At 40.9% G+C, this 26,594-nt stretch overlaps 2 protein-coding genes and 1 long non-coding RNA gene across 6 annotated transcripts in view; 1 reads left to right on the forward strand and 2 right to left on the reverse strand.

The window, feature by feature from the left end:
• LOC141729327 (uncharacterized) overlaps positions 1-1,541 on the reverse strand; it is a 38,492-nt gene extending 36,951 nt beyond the window's left edge. The window contains exon 1 of the long non-coding RNA XR_012580707.1: positions 1,455-1,541. This is a non-coding gene — a long non-coding RNA (uncharacterized LOC141729327). The remainder of the gene's footprint in view (positions 1-1,454) is intronic.
• Positions 1,542-14,771: 13,230 nt separating this feature from the next.
• Positions 14,772-22,812, forward strand: SERPINA10 (serpin family A member 10). The gene is made up of 5 exons (XM_005483179.3): positions 14,772-14,900; positions 17,258-18,018; positions 18,978-19,251; positions 19,961-20,108; positions 22,600-22,812. Exons 2-5 carry the CDS (start codon positions 17,298-17,300, stop codon positions 22,789-22,791), a joined length of 1,335 nt encoding a protein of 444 aa, XP_005483236.2. The 5' UTR covers positions 14,772-14,900; positions 17,258-17,297; the 3' UTR covers positions 22,792-22,812.
• Positions 18,976-26,594, reverse strand: part of PPP4R4 (protein phosphatase 4 regulatory subunit 4) — a 64,609-nt gene continuing 56,990 nt past the window's right edge. For all 4 annotated transcript variants that reach the window (XM_014264511.3, XM_026791150.2, XM_074542422.1 and 1 more), the window contains one exon: positions 18,976-26,311. In XM_014264511.3, coding sequence (XP_014119986.2) covers positions 26,287-26,311 — 25 coding nt within the window. In that variant the 3' untranslated portion in view covers positions 18,976-26,286. The remainder of the gene's footprint in view (positions 26,312-26,594) is intronic.

Below are 26,594 nucleotides of genomic sequence, written 5' to 3' on the forward strand. Positions count from 1 at the left end.
CCAATGATGCTGGGAGCAGTCAAAGGCTTGGGAAGCCAACACAACCTCAGCAAGTTCTTGTGTGCCTGCTGTGAAATTAAGAGCAAGTGTGATTTTATTAGTGTGGTGCAAAGCATTGTCTCCCCTGTTGCAGTCTAAAGGAAAGCTCCCTTTCTGCTCTGTGTTCCTAGTGAATACCCTCCTCTAACAGGAGATGCTTGAAGGTGTTTTTTGGCTAAATACAGTCTCATTATAGATGAATATATCAACAACTCGTAGTATCAAAGGTAGGACTCACAGTGACAGAATTCCATGTACTTTTCTGGCACATTCCTGCATACTCCTCTGTTTGGGTGCCTTTGTAGCCCACTGCCCACACAGCAGTAATTAACAAAATCCCCACCTGACTGCAGGCTTTTCATCACTCTTAAATACAGGAGGGTGCAACCTCAATGGGGTCAATTTCAGCTGTTATCACTCCTGCTAAACAACGGGCATCCAGTAAAGCCACAGTAAAACCTTTAGGGGGTAGAGAGCTCAAAGAGGCGAGATCCTTATTATGAATTTAATTCCCTAGAGTTGCAGTTTAAAAAATGGAAATAATTGATTTCAGTAGGGTGATTCTCAGTTGACATGAAGAAGTGTGGAAGAAACAGAGGCCAAAGATGAATTAAATATTCCTTGCTCCCTTGTAAACCACTTTGAAGTGGATGAAGACATAAACATAAAAATATAGCATAGTAGGAGGAAAGTTGTCCCCCATGTGGTTCTGGTAGAAAATTGAAGAGAATTTCTCATCTAAGCTCAATCAGCTTTTGCAGGCTGTTAATCCTTATTTTTGGAAGGAGATTCCTTCCCTTCCTACCGTTAGTGCCTTGGTGCCCTCACAGACGTGCCCCCTTCGCAAGCGTGCTGGAATTGTGTTTCCCTCACACATTCCAGGGAGCAGAGCCCACGGGGCAGCAGGAAGGAGGCACAGGAGCAGCTGGGCTGCTGCGAAGAGCCGGCACTTCTCAGTTTGTGTCTCTCCTCTGACTGCATCTCTTTCTTAGCCGATCTCTGCGTGTCTGTAAATGTGTGGGGAGGTTACGGGGACACCGAGCGGCGCCAGCCGTGGGAGGACAAGGTGGCAGCGGTGCGGAGGGGCGCCTGCCGCTCCCACACGGGATTTCCTGCCCATCACTCTGTGTCCAGGAGCTGTTTGCTAGACTTGCTTCATCAGGCAATAGCTCCTGCTGTACTGACACCATGCTGTGATTTTCCACTGCGGGATTTGCCAGAGACAGTGCTGAGAAGAGGCAGGCACCACACTTAGCACAAAAGAGCAGCAGACAGCTTGCTCCCTGCCTACATCCATACTGTGCTGCTGGTTATGTGGCCCCTTCTCATGTCTCCCCCCATCCACTAAGTCCTACTCTCTTAATCCTGCTCTCGTCGCTGCAAGCAACAAAACAGGTTTTCCTCATTACACTCACTCTTCCCATTTCCTCTCCGGAGCAGCTCCTTTTCGCAGCCTCCCACTCTCCCTCCTGCAGGCTAACATTTCGTCCCTCCCACTCGCCGGCGCCGTTTGTTCACGCAGGAGGGAATGCTGCCGCCTCAGCTGTGGCGCCGGCCCCGCCAGCAGGCCCTCCTCCCTCCTGCCCAAAAAATGGAGGGCAGGAAGAAACAGGGTCCCCTGCCTTCCACAAAACACCTCCAGGGCACTTAAAGCACAGTGAGGGAGGCAGGGCTTCAGGTCACTAGGCTGTTGCCATTTGCGGTGATGGGCAGTGTGGGAATGTAAATGAGCCAGGGACACATCTCAGGGACAATTAGTGACCAGGTTCATTAGTCATTGAAACAGCTGATACAGCTATAGAGTGCAATGAATGGAACTGACGTTTGTGCTTCTGGTCATCCCAGGTTTGGGTGACCTGCCTGTCACTGGGCCAGCTGCCAGCCCTGTTTCAGTGACTGCACCCCGGCAATGCCATGGGCAGCTCCGAACGGCCCATCCCGAGGCTGCCACACGCTCCTGGGCTCACACACTGCTTGCTGAAGCAGGCACTGAGGGGTTTGCTCTTCTCTCACCATCACTGAGGCTGTACCTGGAGAGAGGGAACCAAAAGTCCCCTCACTTCCCACCCCACACCCTTCAGCCTCCCTCAAAGAGGAGTCAGGGGAGAGACGCCCTATTCACGCTTCAGGCAGGTGTGATCTGATAGCTCTTGCTCCGCAGGAGGAAAGATACTGGTCACTAAAACCTCTAACTTTGCAAATACAGCCGTGCTGGTATTTCTTGTAACACAGTGCCCTGCTTTTTGTTAACAGTACAGGCCTTGATTCTTTGCACTTGCTAGGCTGGGCTTGGACCTGCCCAGGCCTGCCTAGGGTTTTGTTTTAGCTACTTTTTGTGTAACAGTAACTATCCAGCAATTAAGTGCTATTACCCACTTAGTTTAAATTTTCCCTTAGCTTTGGACGATTGTATTCAGATATTTATGTAACCAGGAGATATTAAGAACAATGAGTTCTGCATAGAATGAAGTGCCTGTGGCCTAGAATGAAAAATGAAGGTACACAGACATGGTGGAATGATAGCAGGGAACTGGAGAGTACAAGCAGAGGATGATGCTGAACACCACAGAGCTGAAATCATCTTGCCAGTAGTCAGTCACTGGTCATCAAAGCTTTACAGACCTGGGAGCTGGGTGAAAACAGTTTGGGGCTGTTTAACTAGGAATAACTAGGAACTGTGAGAACAGAGATTGAGTACATAGTATATGTGTCCAAGTGTACTGTGTCCAGGTACTGTGTCCAAGTGTACTGTGGACCTGTGAAACATTGAAGAAAATCAAGGGAAAGAACAGGTGAGCAAATGTGTAACAGTGATCCCAAGCAGACCCCAGAGGACAGAGTTTACATCTGCCCTTTGTACTCCTCCTGGCAAGGTTGTGGCCATCCCTTTCCTGAGGCTTATGGTAGGTGAAAAACTGATGTTTTGGAAAGAAAACACCCCCCCAAAACACCCCTTTGCAGTCAGTTGGTGATCTCTGCCAAGTGCTTCAAACCTTGTGGATCAATGTTGGACAAAAGGCAAAAGCTGGTGCAACAGGGGGAAGAGGAATCAGAGGCAAGGAGCCAGCCCTGCCTGGCAATCCTGATCCTCCTCCAAAGATCCTCCCCTGGCCTGCCCTCCCACCAAGCCTGCTGCTGACTGTGGGCCACAGGACACTCAGCTGGGCAGCAAGACCATGAGGAGGGCTGGCAGAGGGGCATATCACAGAGGGGCAAGGGGACACCCCCAGGCAGGAGCCTGTGATCTGCAGCCCAAGGACCTTCTGGGTGACCACTCTGGGGCTAACAGGCACAGAGTTCTGTTGAGATCTGTCCCACAGACAGAATTTCACACTGCTTTCTTTGTTAGTCCAGAAACCAAAGAGAGCATCAGTAGGACTCCTTTTTCTGTGCCTCCTTATCTATTATGCTGATACTCTGTTATTCAGTCACTAGATGTTTAGCAACTCCCCTGGATAGCTACAAGAAATAAGATGTCATCATTATTTATTCTGTCTTATCTTCAGGAGCTGAGCCAGACAGCTACAGATTACTGGAAGGCACGAGCATGGCTCTACTCATTGACAAAGGAGAGGAGCTCACTGAGAAGAGGTGAAATCAAAGCTTAAAACTCTAGTAGGTTGCTTTCTTCATGGTTACACAGAAAACCTATTTAAAAACAAATCTTCACAGCTGTAAATGACTGTCAGTTCTGTGACAGCAACACAGAAGCTGCTGTGGCGAAACCCCTGTGTGCTCCTTCACATGTGTCAGAGTTCCCAGCCTCTGACCAGAACTGGTGCTGAAACATCCAGTGTTGTTGGTGTTGGGGCACTGAGAACAGCCAGCATTTTTAAGGACACCTTGTTGCAGGCCACATTTGAATGTGGTTGTGCAGGATATTGGTTGTAGGAGACAAGCATGAGAGTCTGGTTTTGTTTGTCATCGCTCCCTAGGCTATCTAGGTATAATTTGAAGTACTTGGATTACAGCTTGATCTAGTTCTATCCATTATTTTATATCCCTGGGTTTGCTATGTTAATTTACATAGAGAAACTATTTGCCTGGTAAATGGTGCAGCTGAGAGATTATCAGACTACCTGCTGTGTCGAAATAGCTGGCTTCAAAGCACAGGAAATAACTGTTTAATCAATTTAACATGTTTGGCCACAGGTAAAAGTCTAGCATGACTTAATAATTGTATAACATTTAAAACTTTAACAAAAGCTTGGGGGATTTATTTTGTTTTATTTTATTTTATCCTATTTCTTGGTCGATTTAACTTTCAATATTCTCAAAATATGTCCTCAATCCCTTATACAGTCATGGGGAAAAGACCTGCTACTGGAGTGGCTCTGCAGTGGAAATGAGCTCAGCCTGTCATGCTGGCCAGTGAGGGTGATGCCATCCCACAGAGCCCAGCAGCATCAGCCAAGAAAACCAGTCTGAATCAGCAGTGTTCCCAAACAGGCAGATTTTGTGTGCATGTTTCTTTGTCAAGCTTGCATCCTTTGAAGAAAACAGAAGAAAAACTTCCTAATGATTCCAGACTTTAGTAAAATGCAAATGCAAAGTTCAAGGATGTGTTTAAGCTGGTGGCTGCAGGAAAGCTCAGCCTCTTTGGATAGCACAGGAGGTCATCTCACTCTGCTTCTGCCCATGGCCACCAGAACTGGCAGTGCTAGGGCTCAGCCTGGCCATGTGTGAGGCCACTTGGGCAGAGAAAATGGGGGTATCCCCTACAGGGGGGCTGATGATAAGCAGGAGTTGAGGTGAAAAGAACCTTGGGTTCTTTTCAGCCTCACTGCCAGGCAGGGAGCCACTGACCTGGTACAGAATCCCAGTGCCATTCGTGGGGTGGCCCTGAGTGTGCTGTCTTTGCTTGGGTAGCACAGACATAGGCATGAGGGGAAAGGAGAGATTTCCATGAAGCTGGAAGTCTGAAGTCAGGAATGTGTTTTTGCTGCCATATTTGTAGGCATGATCTCCCCTGTAGAAAAACCACCAATTTCCAAATGTGCCCTCTAACACGACACAAGCAAAGCCCACAATTTTTAGGATATGACAGCTGAGATCACCTTATCACTGCAGAATCAAGAACAGACACTTGGAGACAGCCAGTGCATTTTGTTTCAGCTCAGCTCTGCCTGCCATGGTATCATATTGTAACCCATGCAAGTCACATTTACCAACACAGGGCATATCTCCATGCCTCCCAAAGTGCATCAAGAAGAGATGATGCAGCTGGGAAAGTGAACAAAACCACACATCAAGATGGCACAAAATCTGGACATTTTTGAAATTATTGGGAATCTGTGATGACAGCACTTTATAATACAGATTTCTCCCCAGCTCAAGTGCATCACCATTGAGATGACAAAAGCAACAGTAGGGTTTAGGACTCTGCTCCCTCCTGGCTGTTTCCCCACACCACTGAGCAGTGCTGCGGCTGCTTGACATGTCAGCAGGGCTCCCCATGTGGGCTGTGCTCCAGCAAGGCATGCTGTCTTCTCAGATTCCTTCCCAAGATCTGCACAAAGAGTGACTTCAATTTGCCATCATTCCTAAGCAAACCCTGGCTAATGGACAGAGAGACATAGCCCAGGTCCTCCCAGCTCTGCATCTGTTTTCTTAAGTCCTGGCACTCAGGCTCAGTGTCCCATTTCTTTCCCACAGATGCACCCACACATAGATACACTGGCACACACTGATCTTTACTGTATGGTTTGGGGACATCAAAGTGTTAACCACTGTTAGTACAATTGAACGAAATTACTGTAAAGGAGATGGTGGCTAAGGCACTCAGTGCACAGAGGAGGTTCCAGGAGAAAATGCTTTGCTAGCTTATACCTTTGTTTTCTGCTCTCTCAGGGCAAATTTCAGATAAGGCTCATGTTTGCTTTGCAGTGAGCATGCTGACGTTGCATTGTTCTTCCCGACTCCCTATTGCTTGATTTTAAACTAGGAGATAAAACTCTGGGCAAAGACTCCATTGCACAGCTCATTTTTCTTTTCAGCAGACATGAAAAGAGATGAGGCATTTGCATTTCATATGTGCTTAGGACAAAATTTTTAGCCTGGCTTCAACTTTTGCTTTTGCAGCCTCATCTGTTAAGAGCTTGTTTGCTTGCAGACTTTCAGTGTCACACTGTGGACTGGCCTCAGCAGCTGAATCTATCACAACTTCTTGAGCTAGACATGCTGTTACCAACATAAACTGCGGCATGTGCATAATTAATTACTGAAATGGTCCTTGCCTGAGCAAGGGCAGTTAAACCCACAGCCTGCTCAGTGGAGCGATGGAGTTATGTCATTATACCACTGTCTCATAGGGAGACTGTTTATGTTGCCTCCCTGAGCTGCTGAGCTGCACTGCTGCAGGCACAGCTGTAGTGGTGCAATTGCTCCTACAGGGAGTCTCCCCCTGGCTCAGCTCTCAGGGAGAACTCCAAACACCATGGCAGGTCTGGGCATGCCAAGAGTAAGAGCTGCTGTGCAAGTCAGCTGAGTATGGAAGTCACACAGCCACAGAGGGACAACAGACCCAATCCTGTGGTGCTAGCTAGCAGTGGAAGCTGTGAGTTTTACAAGGCTTCACATGTTGAATTTTGGTCAAAAAGGCAGAAAGAGTTAAATCAGAATTATATTCAGTGATATGCTGAATCATTCCATCTTCCATTACACTAGATGCACACAAAACCAAGGTTCTGCTATGATCTAAAGGATTGGTTTAAAATAATATTGTTCTAGATTGAAAAATATCTGTACAGAAACTTTTGTTCTGACATAAGAAATCTTTTTTATTTGTCATCTGCTGAAGAGTTGAGAGTTTAACTTCACCCAAGAAGTCACTCATGCTAGAACAGAAATTCACACAAGGATTTAGGATAACACTTTCCCATCACAATTCCACTGCATTATTTTCTCAGGTAAACAGCCCTATGTCAGTTAAAATTTACTGAGATAACAGTGAAACATCCAGAGAGAAAGCACTGGTAGTTTTTGTCCCCTTACTATTGGAACTGTCTGTATCTTGTATGTTTCTTTTTCATATGAAGAGCATCAGTTCTCTAGTTTTGATCTTTGCTTTGTGCTCCTGATCTGCTGCAGCCCATGGTGTCACACTTACCTGGGAGGAGCAATTTGATCTGGTCACAGCAGCAGGAGGCTGAGGATCTGAGCACATTGTCACACAAGATCCACGTTTGTTGTACACAAGCCTAAGGAGCTGAGACAGGATGTCTGCAGCAGGTTAAAAGCAAAGATGTTTGCCAGACCAATCTATATGGAGTGGCAGGGTGGATTATCATTGGGTCTGACCTCCCACAAGCATCACAGTGCAATGCAATGACTATATTCTGCCTTTGGAATGGGAGCATCTTTGTGTCCAGGCTTAGATCTTCCAATGCCTACCATGGCTACCTTGTGCCTAAGCTGTAAGATAACTACAGTCAAGCAGAAGATACAGGTTTGGATGGCAAGTGTATGAACCACAATTTTAAAAGGCCTGTTCTCTTACAGTCTCTTGATAGAGTCCTCAATTCTTTGCTATTACTGCACTGTGTGTTCACAAGAGCACTTGTTTGCTTTTTGGTCAGAGAGAGCAAAGTCTTGTTAAATATAGCCACTTGCTCAATAAAATGTAGCTGAAATATCATATTCACCCCACGCTTATCTTCTACTGAACAGAAATGTTGGCTGACAAGAAGTCTGACCACAGGACTGGCTGTCCTTTGGAAGGACAGTGAGTGGAACTTGAAGACACCACTGCTCACTGAAGAAGAATGAGTGGTGGCTTGTAATTTAGGCCTCCTGTCAATGCAAATGCTTCCATGCTCATTACAATGCCAAAAAGAAAAATGAATACCTCCATCAAAAGCAAATTATATGATGCAGAAATCTTGCATTCATTCTATAATCACATGCTGACCAAGGTTACTATCATTTACTATAGAGTAACTTCAGTGGGATCCAAAAATTGTTTCATTATATAGGGAGCAAAATAGGTGCTTTCAATCAAAAATGCCTGAGAAGGAACAAGTAAAGAGGCTAGATGAGGCCTTCTGGGAGGTAAGAAGGATGGCTTGGATGTGTTCAGGCACTTATTCTGATCTGGCCACAGCCCCAGGAAGTGTCTGAAGTAAGACTGCTCCCACACTAGAGATACCACTCTCTTTAAAGGAATATATAATACAGTGTATTATAGGCTTTTAAATGCTTCAGTTTGGCACAAAATCCTGACTGCAGGAGGCTAGGAATCTTTCCAAGAAGAGGCATAAAGAACAGTGCTGATACTGTAGTTATGACTGTAGCACAGAAAAGCAAAACTGACCTACAGCTGAATTGCCACTGGGGTCCTGACAATGAAGGTGCTTTGAGCTGACCCATGGTCCACATCCTGTGGGAACACAACTTTCTACTCCAAGTGACCCAGAGAGTTCCCTGAGAGACTGCATTGTCCATGCCAACCTCATGGGAATGTGCTGGTACTAGCCGAGGAATAGACCTTGTACAGCCAGTTGTGTTTCATGGATAGATGGAATCTTGGGCCATGCTTTGGGTGCCTACAAGGTTCTTTTTTCTGTTCGATAACGTCTCAGCTTTCTGCAGCCTTGATTGTCATGCTTTTCTTCTCTCCTCCTTCCAGCTGTCCTATCACCCTATAGGAATGGATACTTATACAAAAACTGTTAATCATGAACATATCTCACTACTCTTTGTTATCCCAGAAGTGAATATTAAGATTTTATCTGTCTCTGACTCATTGATGGGATTAATTTACCAGCATAAAAATAAATATCTGAAAGCAAATGTATTTGCACTTTTTTGGTACATACAAAGAGTTATCTGGCCTGCAGATTCAGTGAAACCTGGTTTCCATAACTTCTCTGGTGTGGATTATCTGATGTCTGACAAGGATGAGCTCACCACTTCCTCCCACAGTACAGGCTGTAAAAATGTCTGCCCTGGATCAGGTCATTCAGCTTGATGAGCTTGGTATATTTCAGACCTTTATCATTTTGTAATGGTGGATGCAAAAAGAATACTTTCAAAATACATAAAATGCAATTGAGAGAAAGCAAGAGAGAGAGAACGAGATAAAGAGAATATAACCTAAATCTCAAAAAACCCAAGCAGAAAATTTATTGACTCGAAGTTCAGAGTTGGATGGCATTTTAACCAGAAAACATCAGGAACTGGGAAGAGCAGTTCTGGGAGGAGTAGCAGCCTAAAAAAAAAAACCTTTGAAAAGAGCTTTAAACTTAGCACCTGGTTTCCATCAGGACTGAAAGTGGTTCATGCATTTGCTCCATTTGCCGAATTTTTTTCCAATACAAATTATCCTCTCACTAGCAATGTATGTGCATCCTTAAGAAGTTCCATTTCAAAGATGAGTAAGGTTGCTAAGTGACATGAGCGCCTAAATCAAGGAAGTGAAAAATTAACACCTCACATCTGGCACTGCCCACATATTAAATGCAATATTCCTATGAAACATCAAGAAAGCCATATTTGAGTACCTATACAGCTCATAGGGGTTGCTTTTCACTTAATTATTTCACTGTCTAAATAATTTTCCTTATGAGAAAGAAAATGGAAATGTAGATACTGTAGATACTGTCTTCAAAATATGGATACATAGATCACAACACGGATACTGTCTTTAAAAACCTCAGGAAGGGCCTGAGATTTTTAAAGACCAGCATGTATAATGAGTAGAATCAGAGAGGCATGGAAGTCTCATGGAAGAACAGGTAGTGTAAAGTGCTGGAGAAGCTTAGACAAAGTCACCAAGTGCTGTATGAAAACTGATTCCTGCTTAAATACTTCATGAGAGCAGAGCCAAGTGGATACAAACTTTCTTGAGGAAGAAGTGTTGCTTTTGAATATCCAGTCCATGCATCCTCCAACAAGAAGAGCACACTCAGAGCCAGGCCTGCACTGGTTACTGCATTGATAATTCTGTTCAAATGGAAAAACCCCTGAGAGGCACAAGTACCAAACCCCACAATGCAGAGCTCTGCCAGTTGCTCTGGACAATGCAGGTAGCACTGATTTGCACTCATTTGGTGATTAATAACCCTCAGCACATTTCACAGGTGCCAGAGGGCACCTTTTGCTACAGAGGCCACAGTGCAGAGATTTCTTCATTACATCAGGTAATTGCTTCAGGCCAGACAGTCAAACACTGCAAGTCCCAGGGACTTAGATTGATTATCACAGCAGTAAGGAGATGCATGGGCAGTGCATGTAAATATAGAATTTGGATAAGAAATAGTGGGCAAATATATAATTTTTCAAGTTCAGGTCATCAGAGGTTATTGACTGTAAAATTTTATGTCATTCTGAAGGTGCAAAAAAAAAGGTTTTTTACCCCTTAGACGTGCCAGTCTCTTACACACTTTATCATTCCTGCCTTTTGAGTTGGATTTTTTCCAGGAATTTAAAACAGAAATGCACTTGCATTTCACATCTCCTGGAGAAACTTTGAAATGCCCTCCCTGGAGAACAGAAATATCTACCAGTACCATTTTCTTAAGTTTGTGTCTCCTGCCTGCTCAAGTCCTGTCTCGTGACAAAAGCTTAGTAAGGCTTTTGAGAAGGCTTAGTAGAGAAGGGCAGCTGTCCAAACACACAAAATTATCGTTCTTCCCATCTGAGAACTAAAGGTTGTGATGACACCTGCTGGCTCCATGGGGACTCGGCAAACACCAGCCAGCCCCTTCTAGAGCTTTGCAATACTTGCAGGTAAAAATGGAGGATAAGTAAACAATGGCGAATTCAAATTTTTCATTGCTGCAAGCCAGAGAATCACAGGGAAAAGGCTAGGCTAACTTTAAAAGGTTATTTACTCAGTTTCCTGGGAAAAAACAGGGTTTGTGCTACTTCCATCATACATCATGAATGATTGCCTCTTTTTACCTCTTACTGAAAATTGATAGTACCTCTCTGGACACGGTGTTACAATGTTTCATCATTTTTGCATTTCCTGTAAAAGATTCCACAGTAAGATGTGTTATTAACATACAATTATACTTTCATTTGTGTGTTCAAGGACAGTTAGACAGCCCTTGACTGTGAAGTTGAAAGCATCATGGAAATACTTCTGCCCTATTTATGAGCTACTGCAGCTTTGCTGCTTTGTCCAGCTTGTATAGTAGTACACCCATCCCACCCCAGGTGACAGGCAGGAATAGGTGCCTTCCAAAGAGGCTCTCACTACAGCAATCCTGTCACATGAACAGTGGCACAGTTGTACAAAAGGGCTCAAGCTTATGAACAGTGTAGGCCTGGAGCCACAGTTGTGTCCTGATGATTTCAATTATTGTTGTGCATTCTTGGAGTGGGAGAAGCAGCAGTCACTTGATGAATCAGCTCGTTGACAAACTAAGTGTGTTCAGAAGACTGAATAAGGAGCTGTTTCATAACTGTTGGAGCATGTTAGTTTATGTGTTATGAGTAATTTCACAGTGAGACTTCAGAAGAAGTACAGATCCCTGCAAATCATCCCTGCAAGTCATCCATTCCCTGCACTATTCCTGGGATTTTGTTTAGTCTAAGAAACATGGAAGAGGTTAGATCACATTCAGCCTAAATATTTTCCTGAACTGACACTTTTTACTTTCTCATCACTCTCCAGTATGGTCAGTATTTCTGTCTGATTTCACCTAGATCCCTCAAGACAGTTGTAAATGCCCTGTGTCTGTCCTTGAGAAACAAATGTGTAGCCATTAGCTGGGGACAGAAATTTGCAGGGTCTTGACAGAAATGTATCTGTTTAGTTACTACCTTGTTTGAGCAAGGCAAGAAATTCAGTTCCCAAAATCTCCCACTGGGAAGCTGGTACAGATACAAGTAATTAAACACCCGTCTCCTTCCTAGAACCTGCTCTCAAGTAGTGCAGTCATGCCCACTATATCTCATAGCCCACTTTGCATCTCAGCTGTGGTTGAGTTACAAACTGCTAAAATGGGTCATGGAATGTGGAACAGAGGCATTACTTAGTCAAGAGCTAAAGGAGATTATAACTAGGAGGAATCAGACTCAGCACAGGGAACCTAAGCCCTCAGACCCTCAATATTAGGATGACGGGTTTCTTCATGGTCACAGAAGGTTTCCTAAAACTGACTGAGGAAATTAAGTAAGAGGAAAAGCAGCCATTGAAATAGAGGTGTTGCCAGTCCCGCCAAACTGCAAAAGGAAGAATTCTGTCTATAGCAGAAACTCTCTGATTATTTGGAACAAGCAGCTGAATCTGCCTCTGCAGTATCTACCCCCAGGTACTCAGGAGTCACAGGGCTATGTCAAACAGATTGGTGAGAACCTGAACTACATCATCACTGCCAAGTTTTTCAGAGTTGCATATGCATCCAAAAACAGTTGTCTATTAGAGAACAGACCGTCTTTAGCTCAACTGCTGCCCAGCCTCAGCACTGGCACAAGCTCCCAACAGAGACTCCCAGCAGAGACACAAATGGGCAGCAGTGCACTTGTATTGGCCTTGCTTATTCAGGTTTTAGAGGTGTTTCTGTCCTGATGAACTGTGGAAAAGTGCAATTTGCAAGAGTCACACAGTAGCAATCCTCTCCCAGTAAATCACTCTGAACATGTATAGTTTGGCAGAGTGTTACCCATATGTTGTGTGGAGTTTAACTGCTCAGAAAGCTCTGTTGAATCCAAAGGGCAACTGACAATATAAATAGGAGTTGGTGGGAGGAATACGTTACTCCTGATAGTGCATGGTGGATACACTCAGCAAGGTGTTACCTGGCATAAAAAACTAGCTAGGGCTTTGTGAGTAACTGCAGAGAAAGACAATTTTCTCAGATCTCTGTACACAGCCAATACATCTCATAACAGACTCCTATTTCCTCTGGGTAAAACAGGATTTACATGGGCTTTGTGGTCCAGCAAAGATTTAGCCTAGAGATTCAAAGAATTTAAGATTTCTTCAAGCCCCTCTTTTCAGTACCATACCACCTATAAACAAACTTAATATTTTGAATATTAAACATCAATATTGAGTCTCTTATCTTCCAGCAGTGACCACATGTGTCAGCATTGTGGTGCAAGGAGGAAGAGCTACTCTCATTGCAAATAACTGCTGATTTTGCTGAGCACAAAGGCCAGGATCTGTGTCCATCAGGTTTTCCTTGTATTTTCCTTTGGGCCACAACCACAGCACCACAGTCTCCAGAAGACACACAGATTCAGAGGCACACCACAGTAATGCAGCTTTGTTCAACCATATCAGATGCAAATTTCTTCCATGCGATGAGAGGACATTTGAATTTCAAATCCAACTGAATTAACCACAAATACATATAGACTAGGAAGTAGGAAAAAAAAGTCCAGTCACATGGAGAACAGAAGTTCTGAAGTCACTGTTCTGAAGCATCCACAGTAGAGCTTTTTCATGTTTAGGGACTAGACTGCCTGACATTACAGGGCCTTCAGTTTGTAACCCCATCTTATTTTCCCATATTCTGTAATACAATGCCTACACTGGGGACCTATTATGACTGGTATTGCTTCTAAAAGGAAGAATATTTTAAATTAATTTAAACAAAATGTAATTTAAGAAGCTAGAGCCTGTGACCTCTCTGTTGAACTCCTTAAGAGCATAAACCCCACAACTGCCCTCCAGTATGGTATTCTTGCAACAAGGATACAAATCTACTTAAACAATAGAGGGGCTACATTCAGTTCTTAAGCCCTTCCTAATGAAATCTTGCATCTTGTAAGCAAACACTCTTATAGAAGCAATACTCATCAGCAATAAACAAAAGTCTTTTTAAAATTGAGTCCTGGACGCCCTAATTCTTAATGGGCTTTCTACAATGTCTAATACATCCATTTAGACTGCATATTATATTTATTTTTTTCAATTCAGTGAGAAATTAGAGACTAGTACCCTTATTTCACATTTTAAAGCCAAATGATTTTTCTTTTACAATCCAAATCAAAATTCAGTGTTCTATTTCATTTGGGAGTATTTCTGAAAACTATTTAGGACCACGAGGGGAAGATAGGGAATTCCATGTGTATGTTTTATCTGGAATTAGGCCAATGATCAAAATAGTGAAGAGTTTAGACCATCCCATGCTAGAGAAATTGTTGAATGAGCTATCTGTCTTAAAGAATGTGCCTTGCCCAACTAGTAAGGCTCAAGACCCAAATCTGTTCAAGCAAGACTGAAAATTGTTAAAAATTATTGATGCCTCCCATAGCTCTGTATAAGTTTTGCATGGATATCAGCTTTGTATTTTATGGGAGAACATCCCTCAGTGGTTATCAGGCATTGATGTTGGCAGACTGATACATCACCGAATACCTGGCACACTCTTCAAAGAGGGAGTGGAGCCCTGGCCTCTCCTCTCAAAACACGGCCAAATTGCAGGGCAAGGATGCTGGTAACACCCCTACCAATGTTCTGGGCCTCCTCCCTCTCTCCCTCCCTCGTGCTCCCCCTGCCTTGGTGAATATTGACATTTTCTTTTACATAAGGGGATAATTTAAGCCAGATTGGATACTCTACTGAGTAGCTCAGATCCTGCCTAAAAAATAATTCTTATGGGCTATTGGATGTGGGGGGCCACATCCTGATAGGGTGCTGAAGGGCTAAATGCAAAGAATTTATTGTTCTCTTGTTTCTCATGAAAGAGAACATATTTACTGGAATATAACCCTCCCTTATTATGCCATTTATAGGAAACACATAATCAGTGTTTATAAAGCAGTTAATTTATAACAGACAAAACCAGATTATCTGTCTTTGGAAGAGCAAATATTTGTTCAAAAACTTCTAAATGGGACAGACATCTTCATCTCATTTTTAAACATAACTGATTGAGAAACATAACAGAAGAGCTACCTAATAGGTAAGATAATATTTATATGAAAAATTTAGATTGTAAAGGAAAGATTATTATATCTTTTATATATATATATAATGCAATTTTATACATTTATCAATGATTCTCTAGATGTGATGCTTTAAATGATTGTAGACCTTAATCAGCTTCTAATGGATTTTTCTCTTGCTCTAATGCCTTCAGAAGAAAAAGGCATTTGCACAAGAAGCTTCTTTCTTTGATATTGATATTACTAAAAATAAATATTTCTTTAAATGGAAATAATATTCACTTTGCTCTAACACACATTTATTAATGAACTGTCTGCTCTCCAAATAAAGTGAGTTGTCCAAAATTAGCAATAAGCTTCACTCGAATCTAAAAATACAAGTCTATAATGTACATAAATTCTACTTTATTATTCCCAGAACTGTTTTTGAGAGAACTGTTTTTGAGAACTCCCAGAACTGTTTTTGAGAACATGTCCTCTAGTTCTAGAGGACATGCTCTATTTCTGTCAGTAAAGGAGAATGATACAGCTGCTTAAATGTTAACTTTAAATGTTTGCAATCTCAGATGATTACTTAGTGCAACTGCGAGGTTTTTTTAATTCCCATGTTCATTGCACCCAAATCAGCAGCAGATGTGTTTGTGTTTGCCTGAGGATTCAGGAATCTTTTCTTGAGTGTTGAATAGTTTAGGATAAAACTGTAAACAAGAGTTTCTGCGTTTGTCCTGCTCTTTCTGTCCAAAACCTCTCTGTGTTGGGAAGGCAGAGCCCTCTGGAAGGCAGCTCAGCACTTTGCCCATCCAATCCCTTCACATCTCCTGGGGAAAGCTGGTGGCCACTTGAGCCAAGTCCTGTTCCAGATCTCCCAGAGAGAAGCAACAGTGATGTCTGCCAGATGCAACACTGTGTGCAGGAATTGCACCCTGCCTGGAAAAGATGAGGAAGGGCTTGTGCTCTGCAATACTTGGTGAGCAGTTAGGCCTGATGCTAACTGCATTTAGAGGGACAAATTGGTGCTGCACTGATTGAATATGATCAAAAGCAAAATTTTCCAGTCCCTGCCTCTTTGCTAGAGCTGACTCTACAGTCCAAGGATGTTTCTTCAAAGCAGGGATGATTCCCAGAGGAAAGAACCTCCTTCTTTGCTGCCAGGGCAGGTGCAGCACTGCAGCAAGAACAGGACCCCTGTGCCTGTGCTACTTCCCACAGAAGTGGGTCACTACACAAGCAGAGGGAATGCTCAGCAGTTACTGCACTAGCTCTGAACTGACTGCTTCAGCCTGCCAGGGGCCAGTGAGTGTCCCAGCACTCCAGATGTCGCAGGCACTGCTTTGACCAGCAAGGCAGGTCAAAGTTATCCCCTATATGAAGTCAAGTTACCCCCTTCCCTACTCCAGTCCTGAAAATCCAGACACTGGGAATCTCATTAGAAATAAATCAAGAGTTAATGGGAAATAAAAATAAATAAATAAAAAAATATTCACAACATATTTGCTGCATATTTTGCTCTGTTCTCTGTCTGCCATGCACTCGAGAGCAGGCATAACATTCATCGAATTCGCTGCCTCCCGATTAAGTCATGACAGCCCATCTGTGCTGCAGCAAGTACAGAACGTGACCTATTATCTCCAAAGAAAATAGCACACCACCTGACTGCCAAAAGCACCTCGTGACTTGGCACCCAAATGTCTCAGTACTCACATCAACATACCTTTTCAGGACTAACTCCCACAGCCTGAATCAGCCAACTGTGAAATTCAGCTGAACTCTGAATAAACCAGATAAAACCAGCTTTCCCATATGCCAAATCACAAATTATACAGTGACCGTAATTTGCTGTTACAGATCCTTAGCTTAAAAGGAGTAGTTAACGATTGCCACGTGATTCTAGGCTGTTGAATCACTTACTACTTTAATGATGGGCCATATAATCCATCTTTTAGTCTCATTTATCCCTTTGCCCACTGCTATACAAAAGGAATCTGTGCAGGTTTGGTGGTCTTGAACATCCCATTTAATTTATAATGGGAAAATGCATCTCCAAAGATTGTAGCCATTCAAAAATTTTCCATGAGGTTCAATTCAACATTGCTGTATGGGAGAGAATTCATATATTGCTTTATGGAAAGATGGATGATAATCATATTTTCACTATATGCAAAGTGCATTTCATTTGCAAATTTACACAATGTTTGATGCTAAGGTTTGCCTTGGGTGTCCTGTAATATCTGCCTGGTCTTCTCTAAACATTTTGTTGGCCAGGTTTGGAGTATATACCCTGAAGATGCAGAAAGACCACTACATCTTTTACCCTTTGCATTGTGAATGGAAGAACAAACTAAAAAGTCATTTTGTTGCCTTTCTTTTTTTCTAGGAAAAAAACAATTCTAAATAGTTCATTATTGGATGTCAACATGAAAGCAGGAATCTATATACTTCTCTTAAGTGAAATATGTTTTGAATTCATCCGGGCTGATATCAAACCTAAATTTCCAATGGTGGAAAAAGAGAGTAATTTCTTGGAAAGAAATGACATCAGTATTTCCAAAGAGTGGTATCATCACAAAAATATCTCTAAGCCTTTTGAACACCAAGGTTTTGAAGACCAAGGTCTTGAAGATTTCACTCTTCACAACTTCACTGAAAGGACCACAAATTTTGGATTTAACCTCTACAGAAAAATTGCAATGACACATGATAACAATGTAATCATCTCGCCATTTTCTGTGTCAGCTCTCATGAGTGTCTATATGATGGCAACCAAAGGAGAAACACACAGACAAATTGTAAAAGGTCTAAACCTCCATGATGTGAAGGACAGAGTGGATAGCCAACATTTACCAGCTTTGTTTAAACAACTGACAGGTAACATCACAATGAATGAAGAATTTCTCCTCATGCGAGGTGTTCTTTCTTTTATTCAAAAGGACTTCAAACTCAAGGAGTCTTTCCTGAATTTATCTAAGCAGTACTTTGATATGGAATTCCTGAAAGTAGACTTCGAAAACTTAACACAAGCAAAACTTTTCATCAATCAAAAAATTAACAAAATGACAAAAGGAAAAATCTCAAAACTTTTTGAAGAGCTGGACCGCCATAACAGAGTGGTGCTTGTGGACTACATTTTCTTTAAAGGTAATTGCTGGTTTTATTATGCAGAATAATTATTTATTAGGAGAATCAAGACTAACTTCAGCTACATTAGGGGGAGTTTAAATGAATTTAGATGTCCTATTTTCTCTATGTCTTTATCTAAGATTACTTTTTTTCTATTAAGCTCATATAATAGGAAATTATTTTTTATTATAGGAAACCACAATTTTTCTATGCTATCTTCCATAAAACAGAGTCTCAAAGAAAACAAAAAGCTCTGTATCAAGCTATCTCAGTCCATCTCCCAGTTATCCCTCTTTATCACAGGAAACAATGTTTTTTTTTAATTCACCCATTAAAATGAAAAATTCTTAATCATAATAGTCTTAAATGCTGAATACTGGGCATAAAATCATGCACTGATTTAACATAGTATACAAAATCATTGGAACAAAAATAATTTCCCTATTTTCATCAAGAATCATCTGTCCCACAGGAACCCAAGAATTCCATTATATTACCTTACAATGGGAGGGAAAGAAATACCAGAGATGGTCAGAAACCATTCTATGGAGAAGTCAGTGAATCCCCATCCAAAATATTGGATAATTAAATTAAATACAGGATACTGAACAGCTGGTAGACAATTTCAGAGAAGGTTGCATGTTACAAAACGTCAGATGCTCAGCAGGCATTGATAAAACAAAGATAACATGAATTCTGAACTTGAGTGGCAACTAACCAAACTTAGAAAAATATTTCCCTTCTTTCTGTGCAAATGAAGCAGTTTATTTTGTGGATTACTTTGGGTTTTTTTCTGTAAAAAAATTTATATACAATAAACATAACATATACTGAAATTGTCATCCACTTATCCCAGACACAACTGACAGCCACTTCAACTAGATACAGAAAATATCCTATAGGTTTTTTAACTTTTTAGAATATTTTTCTGAACAAATCTAAACACACATAATGATTTAATTTCTTTCTTTCCTCAGGCAAGTGGGTCTATCCATTTAATTCCAAATTCACGGAAATTGAGACTTTCCACATAAACAAATACAGAAGCGTACAGGTACCCATGATGTTCAAGTCAGATAAAATTAATTCCACTTTTGATGAGAACTTAAGATGCACTGTGATAAAGATACCTTACAAAGGGAATGCCCACATGCTGATTGTTATCCCAGAAAAAGAGGGAGACTACATTTCAATTGAAGACCATTTGACTGCAGAGCTTCTGGAATCCTGGCTTGGAAGCATGAAATCCAGGTATTGCTTTGACACCCATGGGGCCCTAATGTCTTTGATGTCCACTGCAGAAAAGCAACAAAGCCCAGCAAAGATTAGCTGGGCTTCCTTACCCTTTTCCCATGGTAGCATCTCTGTGGCAAGAGCTATCTACAGAGTAGAGGTCCTTTAATGGTCCATCCACAGCCCAAGTGGTATGTGAAAGTTGTGACTTACAGGCAACAAAACTTCAGCTCATCTCAGTTAAAAACGTCTCTCTCTGTGAGAGAAGGCATGAGTCTTTCCACATTCTTCCTTAGGTCTCCTCTCTCTTAAATTTAGTACTGCCAAGCAAAACCCACTATAAATCTAGACATTTATTAAACATTTCCTACCTGGGGAAACCCAGAGGGCTGATAAATTAGAATATAAAAAGGTAAACCCAAATGATTCCTGTGAAATGTAGTTCCTGAAGTGAAAATTCTTTTCAGCAGTCAAGAAATTAGTGTGTTGCCCTGGTATCAGGGCACTGTGACTGTTGGTGGAAGTATTTTTACAGAGAAGAAAATGATTTGTAACATCACTGGCAGGCAACAGGTTAGAAATTATTTTCTGCAACCTAAATGCCAGCAGAGACTCTCCAGTTTTTGTCCCTTCTTTTTCTGTGTAAAGCTTAATTCCTGAGTAGTGTGCATTTCAGCAGTCAAGTGACTGTTTGCATCCTTTGCATTAATTATTTTTTTTTTAACAGAAAAGTGGATATTTCATTTCCAAAGTTTAAACTAAAGCAAAAATACAAAATGAAGAAACTGCTTCAAAGTCTTGGAATTAAAAAGCTTTTTACGCGTTCAGCAGATCTTAGTCACCTGACAGATCACGAATATGTAGCGGTTTCACAGGTAAGCCCACTAAAATTATTTGTTGTTTGGATTATAATAATATATAAACAGCCCAGCCAATATGGTCATATAAATTTATAGGGACACTAACAGCAAAGTACCTCATCAGCCAGGTATGTGCAATCTACACATCTTAATCAGGATGGATCCCACTTCAAGTATGAGGTGTGTAAGGGAAAGAAGCAGTGACATCTCATAGATGCTCAGCACCTCCCAGAGCTAACCCATCACAGGAGAAAAGCTCTGCCTCAAGAGGAATATGGTTGGCAGAGAATGGGCACAATTTCACAAAAACTGTGAACAAGAAAGACAATGTAAATGAGAGTCAAATGGTAAAATCCAGGGCAAGGAAGGAAATTCAAGGAAAGAACTCCTTATATGCATTCCAGAGACAGTTATGCTTCTCAAAAAATAAAGAACCTTAGAAAGTTTAAATAATAAAATCTCAAAAAGGTAACAGTGAGGAAGAGAAGTCAAGGCACTCCTGTTTTTCCCTTTATATACCACGGAAGAGAAAAAACACGATCTCACAGGCAAGGATTGGCACAATATAGTTGCACTCCAACCCATACAGATGTTCCACCTTGTATGCTGAAACTTTCAAAGAACCTTTAGACAGGTAAAGGCAAGGGCAGTGAATGGCCAAGAAGGCAGGAACACAGCCCCATGGAAAAAGAGGAGCAGGAGGAGATACTTTATGCCACTGTTTAAGGGAGAGCAAAGATGAAATTCAAAAGACTGATGCAAAACAGAGGCAGAACAAGAAGCAGAAGAGAATGGAAGACAAAGGACTTGTCAATCACATCAATATCATGAAGGAATAGGTCTATGTGACCAGAGATATCTTATGAAAAACAAACAGCTAGTCTATAAAAAGGACAACTTGCTGATAATAGAAAATTAAAATGCATGGTCAAAGAAAGGAGATGAAAGACAAAACACAGAGATACTTGTGCCCACAAGAATGGAGTGTGTGGAATGAGATGGAAAACAACGAATTCTAAATACAGTAAAAGTTTAAAAAAATTACTGAAACAAGATGAATTATAAACAAGATCCAAATAAAATTACTCTGGCATAGGATTTAAAAATGTAGTTTTATAAATTTATGTAAGAAAATTGTAGCATGCAACTGCTCCTGGTTGTGGAGGGTTGTATGGCAGAGACAATCCAGGACCACAACTCCAGGAGAGGCTTCCCAGAATTACAGAATAGTTAAGGTTGGAAGGAACCTCGGGAGGTCACCTGGTCCAACTCCTCTGCTCAGGCAAGGTCACCTCGAGCAGTTGCTGAGGTCCATGTCCAGACAGCTTTTGAATATCTCCAAAGAGGAAGAATTCAGTGTGCCAGTGCTCAGTCAGCCTCACATGAAAAAGCATTTCCTGGGGTTCAGAGGGAACCTCCTGTGTTCAAACTTCCTCTGTTCAAACCTCCTGTGTTTCACTTGGTGCCCACTGCCTCTGGTCCTGCCACTGGGCACCACTGATGAGCCTGACTGCACCTTCTTTGCACCCTCCCTTTGGGTATTTGTACCCTATGAGAAAGAATCCTTCTGGTGCTGCTCTTACAAGTCTCTCTACACCATACAGAAGCCTTTGTGCTTAGCCAATTAACAGCGTGGGATAATAAACACTTCTATACAAGTTTCAAAAACTCTCATGCTTGATGTAAAGGTTTTCAAATTTGCAGTGGCTTGAAAAAAAAAACCTTTCTGAGAAGATCTGACATCCTAAGAATAAATATTTAATGGATAAAATTGCAGAGATTTTCAGTTTGGTATGAACTATTTCACTGTTGGGAAATATAATGGCAATCTGCAGTACTTTTGTCCCTTCCTCTTGATCATGTAACTTTCATGCTGATTCTCAGCAGTTAACTATTGTGTTATCAAAAAAATCACACTTTAACAGGAACTGCTGATATTAGAAGCAATATGTGCATCAGCTACAGAGTGCCAGAGGAGCATCCTGTCCCAGGGAATTGTGAAAGACAAAAATATTATTTAAAAATATGTAGCAGAAACCTCAACACTTGTGAAGTCCTTCAACTGTTTTCACATAAGTAATTCCTAGAATTGGGAGTTTAGGAGCTGTAAATCCACTCAATGACCAGGCAGTTCACCAGTACAGACACTAACACAGCAGAAGCACTCACAGGTATAAGCAGCCTGAAAGAACAAAATGGAAAAGATGAAAAAATGAAAAATCAGATTCTGCCAGGCTGCAATTTCAGTGAGAGTGGAAAATATTCTAACCAATCCAGGACTGTACCTCATTGCTCTACATATTTAGATAGACTACCAAATTTGTACATTTGTTAGTCTGTGCTACCAAATGTACAAAATAGAAATATGCAGGAGAAAAAACAAAGATTAACTGCTCATTTTAGACCTTCACAGAAGCCTACTTCAACTGAATACCTTCAGCTGGAAAAATACTCTTTAGGTTAGTATTTACTTCTGTCACATAGTTATTTCTGCCTTGCACTTCAGGTTGTCCAAAATGCAGTTATTGAAGTGGATGAGGAAGGAACTGAGGCTGCAGCAGCAAGTGGCTCAGAAATAACAGCATTCACAGTGCCTCCTGTCATCAAAGTGGACCGGCCATTCCTTTTCATGATTTTTGAAGAAACTTTTAAAACATTACTGTTCATTGGCAGGGTGGTTGATCCAACAGAAATGTGAATAAAGGTAATCGTTTCTATTCTTTGGTATGTAAGAGGCTTTATTTTTAATAATTTAGTTTATAATAAAAAGACAATTAAATGTGAAATGTGAAAATCTGTTCTGTCTCTCCTAGCTAGCACCAGGTAATCCTAGCAATATTTTATTAATGCCACAAAACAAGCTAACTTCATTAAGGCTCAAAGCAACAAAAATGTGACTTGTAAAATCTACCTCTGGTAAAAGAAAACCCAACAACCACAGAAGAAATTTCTAAAATCAGTATTTTAGTGATAAATCTGAATAAAAAGCCTCATTCAAATGCCAAAATATTCAGGAAGCTCATTGCCAAACACTGCAGATTCCTCAACATTTTCTTCTGTTACAAAGAGACTGAAGAGCCCAATGACCTCAGTGTTAGCAGAATTTTGCCAGTTATACAAACAGAAGCAGTATCAAGTCCTAAAAGAGAATTTACAACCTTTGTCTAGAGATCTTTATTACTGTAGAAAATAAGTCTATCATGAAGTCTGTGTTGTGAGTCTGACCTCTTTCAAAGCATTTATGCAGACTATCAAATCACCTCATTTTCTCAGAGTACATGATGTGTCTTCAAAATATTCTTTGAATTTAAAAAAAATAGTTCTGAAGAATAACTTAGGTATTCTGATTTTAAAAAATCTGGCCTGTACTGTTTCATAGCACAAAGCTAGCCCTCTCCTAACCTCAGAACTTCTGCTGTAATATCATCTAGACACCAGGGTGAACTTTGTAACAGGACTCTGTAACTGAAATAAGGTAGACTTTGGTAGGATAAAACATACGTCCATTAGAGTGTAATAAATCCATTTACAGAGTTGATCCTAAAGTCCAAAGGTGTTGCCATAATGTTTCAGAAAAATATTTCAGAAATATTTTCAGAAAAATATTTCCATGATCTAACAACAATTTCCTTTATTTGAGTAGAGCAGTGCATCCAACAGAATGACAAGATCCTAACATTTAATAGATTTTAATTAGCAGAGTCCTATCTACAAAGTACAAAACAATGCAAAAAGCCACTTCTAGGTTTATGTAAATAACAGATGTCAGCATAATTCTGCTTGCTCATACAACCTTCACAAAATAATTGCCCAAAAAGGAGCAGGAGACTTTTCAAAATCATTTGGCAAGGAACTTCACAGGTGTCTATCAGTAAACACAAGATACCTCTGCTAGAGAAGATACAAAAGATACCTTATAGGATAAAACTGGTAAATCTCTAAAAATCACCTCAGTCACCATTTGGTGTCTGCCCACAAGAGCCCAGACACTGATGTACCCCACTCACCAAAGGACTTAGGAGGCAGGCTCTGCTGGCTAGACTATGAAGGTGCATCTAACCTAGCTCCAGATTGCATTTAATGAATCCAGAAAGAGAATCACTCCTTCTGCCACTTGTCTATATGAAAAACAACAAATGTCACTGCACAGTTGACCTTCAGCTGTTATTCCAGCACGTATAAACAGTGCTCTGAAGGGTTCAAATGCATTGGTGCTGTCTAACAGAACTAACCCAGAAGTAAGTGGCCCCTAAAAAGACTGCTTGGATGGAGGTCTGCAGTGCAAAGGAGTGATGAAAGTAGGCACAAGACACCAGAGGTATTGCACAAGGAAAATGACCAGTCCAAAAATGTCTAAACAGAGCATTTCAAGATTACATTGAAGGAATTTCAGGTTATTGAGTAGAGCACTGTTATCAGCATTAAATAAATGAATCAGTTTAAAATGACAGACAGCGACAGCCAAGAAGGAACAAACGACAGACAGTTTACAGAACTCATTACCTGCTTATTAAGGGGAGAAAGAGCTTTAATTTTCTGAACTTACTGGTTGTTCTGCATTGCTCTGCAAGGCATGAAAAGAGCAAACACAGTGTTGAGTCCTGCTCTACAGCTGGCTACTGATGATCTGAGTTTGGTGCTGCCAAAGGTCACACTGAGAACAGCCTGTGTCTCCTGCAGCTGTAGCTGGCACCTGGGCCAGCTGTGCCTGGGGAACCAGGGGTGTCTGCTCACATCAGTGCAGAACCCAGGAGGAGCCAGCCCGGGTCATCTGCACACCTCTATCAACACTGAATGTTAAACATCATAAACTCAAAGAAGCTTTTAAAGAAATCTGTGATTTACAGGATCCTATCCCAGGCTGCAGAACAAACTGAAAAATTAAGTATTTCCAGAGAACCCAAATAATGCCAGTTGACTTAAGACAGAGAATACTGCTAAATCTAACTGAGGTGTAGGAAGCTTAAGCATTCAGATAGTGCTTAATCCAAAGAAACATTCTGTACTTCACACAAGACAGCACACACCCAGCATTATTAGTATTTTAAATAAATACCCTCCATAGGTAAGTGCTTTTATTAATTTTAATTATAAAAGATGCCCTGAGAATTTTTCTTTCAAGAACATGCATGTACAGCATTGTCCTAGGTTTTATTTTGAGTAAATCATCATTCATGTTTTTACATTATAAAAAGTAACCACACTCACATATGCATACACAGACCAGATTATCTTTATCATACACCAATAAATTTTAAAAACCATATATTTCTGATATCAATATATTTATGCTGCCTCCATTTTGAAAGAGAAGCTGACAATAGCTTCATAATCTCCCTCAAGTATTGACATAAATAGAACTCTTCAAAATATGATTGCATGTTTTTCCACATAAATTTTGATAGAAACATTAGCATTAATACAAACAAATGCAGATGACATCACTGAACCATGACAGCTTGCAATAGCAGCTGATTAAAAACTAGATTCATTATTATAAATTATTAAAGTGAAAATACAATTTGAAATACTAAAATTAAAACAAGTATTTATACAACAAAACTTATGAAATACAGCTTTTTTTTACATCATCTGGAGACATTTGCTTTTAGATTGCTTTGAAACTCACACAGGATTTTTATGAACTTAGCACTTGTAAAAACATTAATTCCAAATTCACAGCACAATGCTTCAAAAGTCTATGTATTTTTATAATGGTTCTGGACTTTGGTCTTAAATTAGGTTTGCAGATTCTTTAAAATATGGGATCCCTTTTTCATATTCATAACAATTCCTTCTATTTCTTCCTTAAAATATGGGAACTAAGGTTTGCTAAGATTGTAAAGAAGCCAATTAAATAATGTGCATTCTAAATCCAAGACTTCAAACTATAAAGGCCTAACTGAAGAAAACAAAATCTTCTCTGTAGCTGCAGCGGTTAAGAGCACATAGCTGAAGTTACAGTTCATATCATTTCACTACGATGTTAGAATTCTGCAACCATTACATTGTTTATCAGAACATATTTTACAGCTTGGAGTTTTATATAAAAGATTTATTTTAAATTTTTAACATTGCAGGATGCATTTTATTCAGTTCAGGCATTAGAGAGTCCCATCTGCTGCTCCCACCTTATGCCACCAGAACGTTGTTTCCTCCAGTCTCTGGTTCCCTCATTTTTCTGTCAGGTGATCTAGGAGTTTGATTTTCTGTTTTTTCTTCATATAAAAGAAGAAAGACACATAATATGTTGTTACTATATTACTAACTTGCATAACATATTAAACTGCTATCGTGCAGAACATTTTAACATAGCTCTTAGCTGCTGTACTTTAAAAATTATGAGCTGTTCTATTGCACCCAGTGAAAAAGCCAAATGGATATATTCTGAGGGCATTCTTCTCAAGAAGGGTGAAGTTCTCCATTCAGGTGTCTAGAGAAGTTCTTGTAGAGATGCATCTGAGTGAGATGATTAAGGTGGCACAAGCAGTCTATTAATGG

This window comes from Zonotrichia albicollis, chromosome 6 (genome assembly GCF_047830755.1).
Source record: "Zonotrichia albicollis isolate bZonAlb1 chromosome 6, bZonAlb1.hap1, whole genome shotgun sequence".
NCBI classification, from domain to species: domain Eukaryota; kingdom Metazoa; phylum Chordata; class Aves; order Passeriformes; family Passerellidae; genus Zonotrichia; species Zonotrichia albicollis.

What these genes read in the sequence shown, in the direction of transcription:
- SERPINA10 (XM_005483179.3), top strand. Translation starts at nt 17,298, where the DNA reads ATGAAAGCAGGAATCTATATACTTCTCTTAAGTGAAATATGTTTTGAA. An exon ending in GGACTACATTTTCTTTAAAG is followed by an intron (nt 18,019 to 18,977) that starts GTAATTGCTGGT and finishes TTCTTTCCTCAG; the next exon opens with GCAAGTGGGTCTATCCATTT. An exon ending in AATATGTAGCGGTTTCACAG is followed by an intron (nt 20,109 to 22,599) that starts GTAAGCCCACTA and finishes CTTGCACTTCAG; the next exon opens with GTTGTCCAAAATGCAGTTAT.